A 14,661-nucleotide genomic window follows, 5' to 3' on the forward strand; every position below is an offset into this window, starting at 1 on the left:
CCTGTCTGTCTGTCCCTGTCTATCTCTGCCTCTGTAAAAAAAAATAAATAAATAAATAAAAAATTAAAAAAAAAAAAAGCCACCTGTACAATTAACTGATGAATTCCACATGCAAGTGTTGAGAAATGCTGTCCCAAGAAAAAGACCAACCATCCTGCTTTGGCTGAGATTGAGGGGTTTGGGGGATGTAGGACTTTTAGCAGGGTCTTGGGGACAATGGAATGATTTGGTCACCCCTTATCTCTTTGTCTCCAATAAAAAAAACAGCAAAGCAATAAACTATCTCTGGTATAATGTTTATTTAAATAGTAATCTTAAAAAGGCTTTATACAAATCATATAAACACAATCTGACATTGTTGTTTGTTTAATTTTTTTACATTGAAGAATCACAGTAAAAGCTCTCAAGTTCCCGCGATCTGGCTCAGCCAGTGAATGGTCGAATACCTTTAACTGCAAACCCTGGAAAAGTTAACCTTCTGTGTGATGGTTTAACTTTTTCCCTTGTTCTCTTGTCATTCATGCTCATTTCTGGGACCCTCATCTCCATCAACTCTTCATTCCCACCATAGAGAGAAAGCAACCCTGTGGCCCTGTTGACCGTCTAGTCCGGGAGAGCTGGAGGTAATGTGTCATTCAGTACAAGGCAAAAAAGGAGATCAATACTGTGAGTTGGGTTTCCCAAAGGGAACGACTTAAGGAGACGGGTCAGCAGGCCTACCTGCAGATAGAGAGACAACAAATGCCCCAGGGTGCCCCCTGGGCAAGTAATAATCAGGGCCCCACTGTCCTTCTCTCTCCCGAGACCAGCCTCCGGTGTTGGTGAGGTATCTGTACGCAGCTCTGGGAAACCAGCTTCCGTTCAGCGCTCAGGGTCCTCTTAGGGTTTTGCATCAGCCCACAGTGAATATAGATACAACGCAGGCAGCTTGAGACGTACACACCTTAGAGGCTGGACACAGGCCTGGTCTTTGGGGAGCTGTAAAATGGCCCACTGGGCATAAGAGAGCCAGACCCCCAGAGTAGGCTTCTGAACTTCTTCTGTAGGCTACTTCTGACAACCCCCAGGACTTGCTAGCTTCCTGAACACTGAGCTACGTGGGACGGCGAAGAGGAGGGTAGGCTAATTAGAAACGTACTTCTGCAGTAGGCCCAGCTCAGGGGGGCCCCTAAAGTTAAGCCCTTGGGCTTGACAGCTTTACTTTTCACCTCCAACTACCACTGTGCCAATGAGTGCCGAGATCAGCAGTTAACTCAGGCCCTAGGTCAAAGTCAAAGTCACAACAACACCACTGAGTCCCACGTGACCATTCACATACACAGTAGATACAGAAAACCCAAAGGCGGCCAAGACACATACATATATATGAATAAATAGCGGTAGGTCTGAACTCTCCCTCTCTACATACAAAACACTAGGACGTTACCACTTGAACTAGCATTTCCATAAGTTAACATTTAAAGGAAACCACCAGTCCCACTCACTCTGCCCCTTTCACCTGGGTATGAGACAAATGAAATCGTGGGTGACCATAGCAGCAAAAATGGTTGGACCATTTACCACTGATATGCAACAGGCTGGGCACACAGGTTGGGTCTCGAATGTATTTCCAGCACACAGGCAATCCCTAGGCGTTACTACAAAGTCAGATTTGGATCTTGATGTGGACAATCTTACCCTTCACACAGTTTCACTCTACTCCTGATGCCTCCCTCTCGGCGCAGAGAGTCATCCAGGGCTGTGACTACCACTCGGGAGCAGGGCTCATTCCGTTAGTAGGATCAGCAGTGAGGAGGGGGAACTGGGAGTGAGGGGAGCCATTGGGGTGAAGGAAGGAGGAATGCCTTAACTTGTATGATATTCACTGATTTTGACATAGAGGGAAAATACATTTTTCTTCACTTTTTCAAGGCACTTAATAAAAACATAAATTGGCGTGTGCGTGCATGCGTGCATGTGAGTGCGCGTGAATGTGAGAACATTGGCCTCTCTGGGGTCCAAGCAGTGCTGTCAGCATTTTGGTTCACAGTGCTTGCAGACTTCTGTTTAGACTTCCATTCATCCTAGCTCTGACTCTCTGACAGGCTGAGGTGGTGGCTGTCACCCCAGGGAGAAATCAGTGTTTACCAGCCTGTCGGAGAGACTTAACTCCTCACAGTGTCTCTGTACAATCTGCCCAGCCTTTGTCACCATGTGATCACAGAGGTTGGACTGCTTTTCCCTCCCCACCATTCTCCTTTCCATCCAGTGGTCACCTGTTATGTCCCACTGACATAACTGAGAAAACATACTAATAGCTTGAATTTCCCCACCTTTAAGAATATCAAATGATGCTTCTTCCTGGGACTTAGGGACACGTGTGCCTGTGTGTGTGTGTGTGTGTGTGTGTGTGTGTGTGTGTGGTGTTTGTGTGTGCACGCGCATGCGCGTGTGTATGTACATGTCTTAGAAGAACGAGGAGCAGGGAAAAGAAAAAGCAGAATCACCACCAGAGGCCTCCCGAAGAAGCCCCACAGCCATAAGCTCTGGTCCGAATGGCTCCTATTCACAAAGCATGTTAAGGCTTGTCCACTTCTAACATGGAGGTGCTTCTATGGGTTTTGACGTGTGAAGTTTCCTTTCTGGTTTGTTTTAAATCTCATATAAGAAAGAGCTGTTCATGCTGACCCTAAAATGGCAATTTTCCCCTGGATAAAAAAAGTTAAAGGCAACAACATCCTACTTAAATGCTAGGACTGGAATCGGCAGCTTCGAGGGTTGGCTGGCAGAGCCTCCCCCGCCCCCGGCGACCCTCGTGAGTCGTGAGAGGAGCAGGGGATGGAATAAGCTGGACAGCTTTCTCTTTTCTCCCCTAAAGATGGAAAGTCTGAAGAGACCCTTTGCTTTTCAAATGTTGATGAGAAAGAGAAAGCGGAGAATAATCACTACGCCTCTGCTTCTAAACTGGAAAAGTCATTCTCTTCTGCCTCTTTGAGTTGCTCACAGACCAAAAAATAAAAAATAATATATATATATATATAATAATAACAACCTCACAAGTAGAACTGTGACCCCAAAGAGAGGGGCTCCCAGTCTTTGTCCCAGCAACGGGTCAGCCGCGGCGGTGCTAGGGGGGCCGTGACCCCCTGCATGGCTGCCTCGCCCCTTCTCCCTCGACTTGCCTGCCTGTCTTGTCCATACCTTCGGTATTCTGGATCGGTCTGATGGAGATTATGGCATTCACTTTCCAAAGGAAAACAACCTAATCTTCACTAGCCCCTCTTGCTGGAATGAGACGTCAGGTGTGATGCAGGTGCAATCTGTCATGCCTCCGAGCAGCACTTCTGGTGGTTCATCTTGACCTTGTGCTTGAGGCCGTCGTAGAGCTCGAAGTTGTAGTTCTCCAGCGTGGTGCAGCTGCGGGAGCTCAGGCCGGAGTAGGAACAGGTGCAGTAGAGCAGGAGCCCCGCACATGTGGCCCCCAGGAGCACCCCCAGCGAGCTCATGGCGATGATGGTGATGAGGATGGGATCCAGCGTGTAGAGCCAGCTCTTTTCTTTGTCGGCCGAAGGGGCGCTGGACCCTGAGGTCGAGGAAGAAGAGTTGCTCCAGTCCACTTCGTACTCATCTATATGACATAAAAGCACACAGCAGATTGCAGGCGATGTTTCCTTTCAGGGTGAAATCACTGAGCCTCGCCAGCCCGGTTCAGTGGTTCTTCAGAGCACAGCTAGGAAGCTGGAACTTACACTGCTTGGCTTCAAAGCCCAGCCTGGCTGCATCCTAACTGTAACTATGGACAAGTTATTTCACCTCTCTTTGCCTCAGTTCTCTCATCTGTAAAATGAGGATATTAATAAAGACTATCTCGTTCAGTTGTTAGGAGAATTAAATAAATATTTATAAGGTGCTCTTGGAATCCAGTACATTGTAAGTATAGTCTAAATATTTGATGTCTAAATAATTTGACTCATGTTGAGCAAACACATATTATAATAGAACTTTCAGGGTGCCTTTGCAGTATCTGGGATAGCTCGGTGTCTGGGCACCCTTCCTTTTTTTTTTTTTTTTTTTTTTTTAAGAGACAGAGAGGAAGGGAGAGAGATGAGAAGCATCAACTCATAGTTGTAGCACCTTAATTGTTCATTGATTGCTTTTTCATACATGCCTTGACCACAGGGGTTCCAGCTGAGCCACTGACACCTTGCTGAAGCCAGAAACATTGGGCTCAAGCCAGCGACCATGGGGTCATGTCTATGACCACACACTCAAGTGGCAATCCCATGCTCAAGCTAGTGAGTCTGCACTCAAGCCAGTGACCTTGGGATTTGAACCTGGGTCCCTCAGTGTCCCAGGTCGATGCTCTATCCCCTGTGCCACCATTTGGTCAGGCTGGGCACCCTTCTTTCTTTGCCTCCTCATCCCTTATTTCCAACTGCTTCAAGTTAAATTAAGGGACAGGTTGAGACTATTTTCACATGAGGCTTTTCTCAATTTAGCATTCCTGGCCATCCAAGCAGCAGATTTTTTTTTCCAAGCCACCAGACCTCACTTGACATACATCTTACCTGACTAATGGGTTGAATTATGTCCCTTCTGCAGATAACATGCTGAAGTCTTAAACCTCAGTAACTCAGAATGTGACCTTATTTGGAGATGGGAGCTTTACGGAGGTAATCAAGTTAAAATAGGGCAGGCCCTAATTCAATGTGACTGATGTTCTTGTAAAAAGGGGACATTTGGACAGCAACAGATGGCAGAATGCCATGTGGATCTAGAGATGGCCACCTACAGGCCAAAGAGAAAGGCTTTTTAACAGATTTCCTCCCTGCAGCCCTCAGAAGGAACCAACCCTGTTGACACCCTGATCTTAAGACTTCCAGCCTCCAGAACGGTGAGAAATAAATTCCTGTTGTTTAGCCATCCAGTTTGTGGTACTTCCTTGGAAGCCCTAGCAAACTAATATATTTCTATAGTGTGGCCAAGGCATGACCACACCCAGCGCTCATTGTGTGGGGTTTCCTAATAATTCCATGAAGAAAGCAGGATAATGTGTGTGTGTGTGTGTGTGTATACACACACACACACACACACATATGTATGTATATATGTATATGCATACATGTATACATGAGGAAACTGAGGTTTTACGAAATTAGGTGGCTAGTAACTCACTCCAGGTCCCAGAGTGAGCAAGCAGTTCCACGAGGACAGGGAACTGGGCCCCCTGCGTCCGCCTGGCTCCCTCTTTCTCCCGGTCACAGAGCTTCTGCTGTTTGATCCACGGCAGCCTCTCCGTGGAGGCCAGTTGCGCAGCTTTGCCCATAAAAGGAGCGCCAGACTGAGTTCGGCAGGGAGAGTCTGCGTTCAGTTAACAAGGTGCTGTTTGGATTAGTCACTGTGTTTCTATAACTACACTTGAAGTGTTTGATTAAGGTCAGGTTAAAAGCAGCTGCTCTATAAACTGCTCTTCTTAAATGCATCAATCTTGGTCTGAAGCTGTTCTTTGAGGGGGAGCCTTAGCGGTCTCTCGGGGAGACCAGCCCTGGCACTCAGAGAAGCCCCGAGAGACCCTCGCTGCTGAGTGAGGGCAGTGAGGGGAGAATCACATCTGCATGTTTGTGCAGCGGCCCTCCAGCCAGGCCTCTCGCTTCGGCCTCTTGAAGTACGTGTGTTTGAAGTGGGAACACAGAGCTTGGAATAAATAGGAAAATATGAGATGGGCAGTGTGAAGAAGAAATATAAATCCTGGAGCAAGCCCCAATCTGGAGTCTTGGAGAGTAAGAGAGGAGTTTCTACAAGCCAGGGAACCAGAAGCCACAGCAGGCCTGGGAAAAAATTCACATTCACGCTCATTTGCTCGGGTCCTTTTTGGCAGGAGGGAGGTTAATGGGTTCAAGCAGCAACTCGTGTACAGGGGCCTGGCTTTCGCTTCAAAAGGGTTTATCCTGATTTGAAGTCCATCAGTGTTGAAAGTTGCCTGAAGTGGGGACCTGGTTCAGATTAGGCAGAGGGAATAAACTTTCTAAACTTGAAATTTGACCTTGACAGAACGATTGGTGGTTTCTGGCCCTTTAATACCCTGGGCATCATTTTTTTGACGTCTTTATAACCAAACTTGAATTTCATGGTTATCTGCTAGATCATAACAATACTCACCGTCAATTTCATCTTTGTAGCCCCCTCGCACATGTATTTCTGGGATGTCCACTGTAATGGAAAAGAACACAAACAAATCAAATTATAACAGGTGCTGGCACCACGGCTAAAAGGCAGAGCTGCAGCCGTTCTGAGAATGACTCCCCAGGACGGTGGGCAGCTGAAGCATCACATCTGCTTCCGGGTCACTTCAGAGGCAGGTCACTGGGGCCTTTCCCCTTCGTATGATTTGTCTTTGCTTCCAGTAACCAGAAGAACAGAAACAATAAGAAAGGTCTTAGTGCCAAGAAAATCCTCACTTGTGTCTTTATAATGATTGCCATTTATTACCAATAGAGCTCTGAGTTTTGTCTCCAGCAACTTCAGTGACATCGTGTGCCCATTCTCAGTTGCCATTACTATGATGTTCACGTAGTATGACAGTATGACACGCAGTGCCTCCCCATACGCACGCGTCTAAGTGGATACAAAGTACGAGAGTCTCTCTCCTCTGGATTTCAAGTAAATGTATGGTAATGTAAGGAAGTCACATTTCATTGTTACATGTTTCAATGCAGACGTAGAATTGGAAAGAATGTCATAATGCCTGCTCACCTTCACATATCTGTGCTAATATCTCTCATCTTTCCTTCCCTGTTTTTTTCCTATTGGCTTTCTTCAGTGTAGAATAGATCAAAAAATGGGCGTCCAATCTGACTAGCCCAGGCTTGAATAGAGCTAAGTTAATTTAATCTGAATTTTCTCCAGTATTATCACTCTTTTTCTTTTTTTTATGATAATTTTGGGGGGTAGGGGGTGATACAGGTCTTTCTATTCACTATGCTGTCTATCTTATAGAAATCAGGGCTAATAAAAATTATCTGTCAAAAATGGTAAAACAGTATAAAAGAGAATCAAATATGTGGTGAAGAGCAGGGTCCCATCATTTCTTCCAGTCTCAAAAGTTAACTGTGCTGGTCCCAGCTGTCATCCAGATGGCACCCAGTGAATGCATGTGGCCCTTTGGTAGTTGTATTCAACCCAAAGTCAAGTGGACAACTTTAAAGTCAGCACCATAAATTGATATCCAAAAACCAAAGCTTAAAACAAAACCCAAATCCCAAACAGCTGATGTATCAAAATAAAGGAAGAAAAGGAACTTCTGAACAGTCTGAACTTCTTCCTCATCAGCACAATATCTCAGGGAAGATCCACTTGACCGTGACCTGAACTGAGGGAAGATCCACTTGACCGTGACCTGAACTGAGGATCGAGCCATCATGGTCACACATAAAGTTCAGTCTTTTCCTGGAGGTAGTGGTGGTGGTGATCAGGATAGAAGTCCTCCTCATTCCTGGCCAAAGTGCTGAAGCACATTCTCATCCTCCTGGGGCAAGATCGCAGCGAGGAAGGGACGCACAGGCCAGCGTGGCAAGACCGCACTGGAAAGGACTGACGCCACATGGCACCAATCTTCCATGAATCCAGCCTGCTCCCGGCATGTTTATGGTACAGCCACTGGCACCCGCAGGCCACGCCAGCGTCCCCCCTCAGTGCCCGCCCCCGCGTCATTCTCCAGGGCCCCTGCATTGCAGCCTATTTCTTTGGAATGAGGGCGTGAACACAAATCAATAAGAGGCAGGCGGTGTCTGTCATGGGGATCAAATCAAGCTCTGAAAGTCAACCTGACGATTTTTTTTAACCTTATGAAAAAACAACAGCAACAAACAAACATGGAAGAAAGCCCTCACATTTCCAACTATTAATTGTTTTGATGGGATGCTCAGAGGTCTTAACACCTTCACGGTTAAAAGATGCAGAATGCTGGATAAGACTGTATGAATCAGCCTACAACAAAAATTGTGGGACTCCTGCCAGTGAGTTTTGGGCCAAATCCTGTTCTTGCTTTTAGGTATTTGGTCTTTGCCAAGGGTGTGATGAATTGTTGGAAGCTGGGCTGCTATCTTGCTCTGTCTCAAACCCTCAGGGAGGATCTCTGAGGATGCTATTGGTGAGGGGCCGGAAAGGGGTAGATGCGGCATGAATCTTAAAGAAAAAGAAGTAAGAGGGTGGAAATGACCATGAGAACATTCTGTCCCAGGAGATCACAGCCTCTTTCCTCTGTAGGCATAGCACTGGATGAGATGAGCTCCTGAGAATGGGTCCATTTCTAAGAAATTGGACCAATGAAGTCAGTCTATGAAATGGACCCTAGATGCACCTGGAGAATCAAAGGCTACTTAAGGGGAAGAAGAACCCATTAGAGGCTTGACTTGGCTTGTGAGGGTTCCCAGCAGTTTGGGTGAGTGGGAAGGGGTCGAAAAAAGGATAAGTTAATCAACATTCCCAAAAGCGCATCTGTTCACCAAGCCTTCAAGAGAGTGGCGTCAAGGGTGTGGTTCTGAGCGTGAGATGGAAGAGGCAGGGCGGAACAGGCCATACCTTTAGGGGGACACAGGTCAAGAATGGATCTTCCCACCCACATGACTTCCACTTTCAACCTTTGTGCTCACATGGCCCTACTTCCTTTTGGGCCCCTGTATGGGTTCAGTCTCAGGCCAGTCTGACTGCAGAGCCTGAATTCTGACTCTCAGTTCTGGGTTCGGGCCAGAGGATAGCCCCTCCTGCTCAAGTCTGCACTCAGGTTCTCTGTCTGTGGACAGGACACTACAACTACCACAGGACAGGACACCACATTTGTCCTTTCCCCATTCTAACAGAAATAAAGCCCTGCCCCATCTTGAATCCTAGTCGACTGGATACACACGCCCCAGCTGTCTGCCTGCCTCAGGGCTCTCCGCTTTGATGAAAACTAACGAAGACCTCTCAGGAATGCGAAGATGTGGTGATCTGAAATTTGGGGCTTTGTGTTTTCCATGATAGGTATTGCTCAGAAAGGGAAGGCTGATTTGAATTGTTCTTCATTCACTAACTAACCAATCAACCGATCATCACTTATTAAGAAGGTTTACTAGGTGCCCAGGAACCATCTCAAGGACTTTGGGAAGTGAAGATGTATGGGACCAGGTGTCTGTAGTCAAGGTTCTTCAGTCTGGTTGGGAAGCAAAGACTGACTCCCTGATGCCAAAACAGCATGCAGGAAAGTGCAACTGGAGCCCAGGGCGGGGCTTGGGCAAACAAGGCTGGGCCAGGCCTGGAAAGAAACCTGGGAGTGAGGAGGAGGAAGCCTTAGAAGGGAGGCTGCAAGGTCGGGGTTGGGAATTCTAGGAGTGGTTTTGAACATGGCACCTGAAGATTTGGTTTTGGGCTTGAATTCATTGTTATCAAATACACTGAGGAATTCAAGGAGAATGCCTTGCCCAGCCCCAGATCTTCCACCTTGTACCGCCCTATGTGAGAGTCAGGTCTCTGTGCCCGCCTCCCTTCACCGGCTGCTGCACACCAGCACAGTGAGAGGACGCAGAGCTCAGAGCGCCCGGAAGGGAGTTGAACAGAGCTGGAGTAATCAAGTGCGCACAGCAGCCGACTTAACAAACAAACAAAACACCCAAGTCAACAAAGCATGGTCGTTTTCATGTTGACATTGAACCTCAATCTGAAAGTCCCCTTCCTTCAGCATCTAGAGTGGGTTAGGTACACAGACGAGTGATTCAAAGTCTCATCTATGTCCCATTATCCTGGTTTTTCAGAGGAAGAGTTATTAAAATATCCACTGGACTGTTTCAGGAACGCCCCCCACCCTTAGCAGTCAAACATTCGCTGGTGTCTTTATCAGTAGATCGCAAGACTACGGCGTGAAGGGTGAACAGCCACAGCTAGTTAAGAACCAAACTTAGTCTAAAGAGATGTTTTCCCCCAAGGCGGCTGAAGCACTGCCTGGTGGTGTAAGCCCACACACGCTATGCAAGGGAAACACTCCAGACGCTCCAGACACTCCAACCTGCGATGGGAAACTCCCCAGGAGCATGATTTCAGTCACAGATAATGCTTTCTCTCACAGCCCTTTCGTGTCTCTCTTTACACACACACACACACACACACACACACACACACACACACACACACACACACATATTATTCCCCCCCCTTTGATTTCTTCCCCCCTCCCCATCTTTTTTCCTTCTTACATTAGGATCCTTTAGGTGTTAGTTGTTTTTTTTTTTTTGGTATTTTTCTGAAGTGAGAAGCAGGGAGGCAGAGAGACAGAGTCCCACATGTGCCCAGCCGGGATCTACCCAGCATGCCCACCAGGGGGCGATGCTCTGCCCATCTGGGCTGTTGCTCCGTTACAACTGGAGCCATCCTAGTACCTGAGGCAGAGGCCATGATGCCATCCTCAGTGTCCAGGCCAACTTTTGCTCCAATGGAGCCTTGGCTGCGGGAGGGGAAGAGGGAGATAGAGAGAAAGTAGAGGGGGTAGGGTGGAGAAGCAGATGGTTGCTTCTCCCATGTGCCCTGGCCGGGAATCGAATCTGGGACCTCCACATGCTGGACTGACGCTCTACCACTGAGCAAATTGGCCAGGGCCAGGGTTAGTTTGTTTTTAACAGAAAATTGCGACCTTCCCTTTCACCACTCATGCTCCGCTGTGGTCTATGGGGAGTGCACTGGCATTGACACTGTTCTGTGTACTTTCTGTCTTGTAAAGGGAGCCTCACGGCATTGCTAGGAGAGTAAGAAGTCTGCCCCGCACCACTGGCTACTTTTAAATAAATGTTTAAGACAGTCCGTGCCTGGGTCACTTGCACAAGGCCATTTCAGGACACTGACATACACTGGTTCTCATTGCAGAGTCCTTCCATGCCAACTCTGATCAGTGGATTAAGAGTTGTGGTTGAAGTTGCGGACAGGTTTGCCATCCAGAATGTATAGCAGAGACACTCTAAGGACCGTCCCCTCTATGTCCGAAGGGAAGCCACACTAGATATGGAGGAGCACTACAGGGAGCTCTGGCCTGGGCACAGACAGCCCCCTTCTTGTCTGAGTTCTGCTACTGCCCCAGGTGTGAGAGCCTGGATAAGCCACTGACCTCTCGGAGTCTCTGTCTGCTTCTCCTCTTTAAAGTTACCTCTGTCTAGACCGCTATCGTCTTTATGGGCAGAAAGTAAGGACGCTCTGAGGGCCATTCTGACGAAGGGTCTCTGAAGGGGGCTGGTTGAAGGAAAGAGGGTGACTTCCACAGAAGAGGGCTCCATGGCCTCACACTGCTCACAGCCCCGATCTCCCCCCCACTCCCAGGTCTGTCCTCTCCTGGGAGTGGCTGCTCCCTGAAGGCATCAATCTGAAGGTGTGCCTGGGAAGAGAAGACCAGGAAAGGACAAACGGGAGCCGTGAGGTTCTATGTTTGCAATACTTGCTCATTAGGCTTAGGAACCAGTCCTGCCAGCTGGCAATCCAGGAACTGACACAGCTCACCCGGGGCAAACGTGTCCCAAGCGTCAAGCCTCCCCTTGAACCGAGGCAGGGCTGAGACAACCTCAGGGGAAGCTGGCCTTCACACCTCCACTTCACCCACCAAACTGCAAGCAGCCTTTAGAACCAGGATCGAAGAGCCCACTCCACACAGAAAATCGCTCATTTTCACAGGTACCAGGTGTCATCGCTTTAAAGAGGAAGAAATCGAGGAAGGAGGGCTGAAAAATGCAATACATCATTGAACAAACCAGCAGTTGAACTGAGAGCAAGCCACGTTTCCAAGACCTTATTTTGGGGCTGTGATTTGTTCGGGATAAGCGCTTGGCCACTTGGAGGCCTTGTTGAACTTGACTCCATGTTCCTGAACCCCCGAGTCAGCTAAATCACTGGACTCTTTGGATGGGAGCAGCCTTCAGAAAATTCTCTCTGCCATTCTGTTTTGATCCCAGCAGCAGATACAACACTGGGACCAAAATAAATGAGAAGTAATGAAGGACTAGGAGAAGCTACTTGGCCTTCAAAGGGTTTAGTTTAGTGTTGGTTAAAGCCCCCCCCCTCCCCACTGCACTCAAATTCCCTAGTTCGCTGTGCTCATTCCCATTGCTGTAAGAAGCCAACATTTCACATGTTAATCTGAACTATTGCCAAACCTCCTCCACAAAGTCAGGCTACTTGAGAGCCATTCATCCCTTGCTGAGTTTGGCTTGAGTTTATTTATTTATTTATTTTTAGATTTTTAAAATTTATTGATTGACTCTTAGCGAGGAGAGAGAGAGAGGAGAGGAAGAAAGAAGGGGGAGAAGTGGGAAGCATCAACTCGTAGCAGTTGCTTCCCGTAGGTGCCTTGACCGGGCAAGCCCCGAGTTCTGAACCAGCGACCTCAGCGTTCCAGGTCGATACTTTATCCACTGCGCCACCCCAGGCCAGGCTGCCTTGAGTTTAGAAGCACCACCAGAAGGTGCTTCACAATGGGTTTTTTTTCTCTTGGGTTAAAGCCAAATCCATGGAAAGTCATGGCAAAAAAAATTTTTTTGGAGTTTTCAAATGGTTTTAAGATGGAAAGGAAAAGGGAGCTTGGTTGAGATCATTGGAAGAGTCTGAACTTGAATTAGACATTATTTTCTATTATTTTGAGGTTGAATAACTAGGAGAAAACCCTAACAAGGATTACAAATACCAACCGCAGTGAAAAGACTGTCAGATGACCTGATCCTACTTTCAAGTGTGGAGGCAGATGAGCAGCTGAGGCCGGAGCGGCTCCCCTGAGCCCCAACGATGGCATGAAAATAAGCAAAGCCTGGCCAGAGAAAGGGTGAGCTATAAAGACAGGCTGCACGGCTGTGCAAACTAGGAAAACCAGCAGTGCAGAAGGAGGACAATTTTGGAACCTCTTCTTTACTCTAGGTCTTCGAATAATCAGAGATACTCTCCATCACTGTAAGTAGATATGTCAAAAAGGGATGTCTTCTTTTTTTCTTCTTCTTTTTCCAAGTGAGGAGAGGAGAGGTAGAGAGACAGACTCCTGCATGCACCCTGACTGGGATCCACCTGGTGACCCCCATCTGGGGCTGATGCTCTGCCCATCTGGGGCCATGCTCACTACTGAGCTATTTTTAGCACCTGAGGCAGAGGCTCCCTGGAGCCATCTTTAGCTCCTGGGGCCCATGTGCTCAAACCAATTGAGCCATGGCTACAGGAGGAGAAGAGAGAGAAAAAGAGAGAGAGAGAGAAGGGGAGGGGTGGAGAAACAGATGGTCACTTCTCCTGTGTGCCCTGACCAAGAATAAAATCCAGGACATCTACATGCCAGGCTGATGCTCTACCACTGAGCCAACCGGCCAGGGCCAGGGATGCCTTCTTGAAGCTTACTCCTCATATTCTATAAGCTCTTGAAAAACCTTTTACACATGTATCTCTCCAAGAGTTGAACATAAGAATAAATGAATGATTCTGTGATAAGATTTTAGGTGTTCCAAAAAGGTACCTCTCTCTACCCATTAAAAAGGTAATTTCTCCAGTAGCTTGCTGATGACCGATGTAATTATGTATATTTATGTAGTTATAGCGTAATAGAATAATCTTCTGGCTTTAGGTTTGGTCTCCTCTAAGGATTCAACGAGTTGGAAGATAAAACCGTTTAAGCCTCGGTGTAAAGGAATCAGATCCATGCTTTTCTGGGAGAAGGCTTTGGTGGAAGAGGGCAGAGAAAGTGTGAGGATGCAAAGGTGGACGATGAACTCTTGGCACAAAGGCAGGGGGTGGCAACAGGTCCTCCTTGGTGCTGATGGCCCTCTCAGGAGTTGCAGAGCAGATGGTGACTACGCTGTGGGCCAAGGCTTCTCATGAACACAATTATTGAACTCACACTCTTGATCTGCATTTGGCCAAGTCCAATGAGGCACTCCGAGGTCCCCTTTGATGCTTCCATGTCACCCCCCATATAGGTCCTAATGACTGTCTTCTTACCTCAGCACAGCTGTCAGCCATAGAGAAGCAATGCGGAAGCCCACACCAGTCCCTGAGGTCTCTATGCCCCTTTTCCTTGGTGGCAGTAGGGAATCACTGAGGGACAAAACGGTTCTTTAACAGTCTGCACTAAAATGAAGTCTCAAACCAGCAGGCTGGCTGAGACCAAGACTCTGGTCAAACACACCTTTGAGTCAAAGCCGTCTCTGCACTCCCATCATTACGGGCACGAGCTGCTCTCTAACAAGGCACAGCGGACTGCAGTCCAGGCGTCCTGTTAATGAGTCTTGCTGCCTAAGAAGACTGCTGTGGTCAAAGGCCAAGACATGGTATACTATCATTCTGGCTCTGGATCGGAGCCTCTGCTTTCAGGGATGCTAGTGAATGATGTTAGAATGGTTCAGTTCTGCACGATTATACAGAGAAGACAAAACAAGGCTCGTGTGTGTGGTGACATGTCTCTGCTCACCCACACCTCAAGCTTATGCTGCTTTTTGTCCTGAGCCAACCAGAGGTATGTACCCAAGCCCCGTGTCCAAGAGTTAGCAGTCTTGCATTTTTGGCAGGTCATAGAAAGCCCACAAGATCCATATACGGCTGTAGAACCCATCCATTGTGCTCTGAGTCACATTTTAATGACCCTTTTGTCTTAGCGGGCAGTGCAAATCAGGGTAGTGCTCTTGGAAGAAACAGTGTTTCAAA

General features: G+C 47.6%; 1 protein-coding gene across 1 annotated transcript in view; it reads right to left on the reverse strand.

The window, feature by feature from the left end:
- Nucleotides 1-280: 280 nt before the first annotated feature.
- NRP2 (neuropilin 2) overlaps nt 281-14,661 on the reverse strand; it is a 119,732-nt gene continuing 105,351 nt past the window's right edge. Inside the window, exons 16-17 of the mRNA XM_066233349.1 lie at nt 6,139-6,189; nt 281-3,607 (exon numbers count right to left, since the gene is read on the reverse strand). Coding sequence (XP_066089446.1) covers nt 3,303-3,607; nt 6,139-6,189 — 356 coding nt within the window. The 3' untranslated portion in view covers nt 281-3,302. The remainder of the gene's footprint in view (nt 3,608-6,138; nt 6,190-14,661) is intronic.

The sequence above is a fragment of the Saccopteryx bilineata genome, chromosome 5 (genome assembly GCF_036850765.1).
Source record: "Saccopteryx bilineata isolate mSacBil1 chromosome 5, mSacBil1_pri_phased_curated, whole genome shotgun sequence".
In the NCBI taxonomy this organism is placed as follows: domain Eukaryota; kingdom Metazoa; phylum Chordata; class Mammalia; order Chiroptera; family Emballonuridae; genus Saccopteryx; species Saccopteryx bilineata.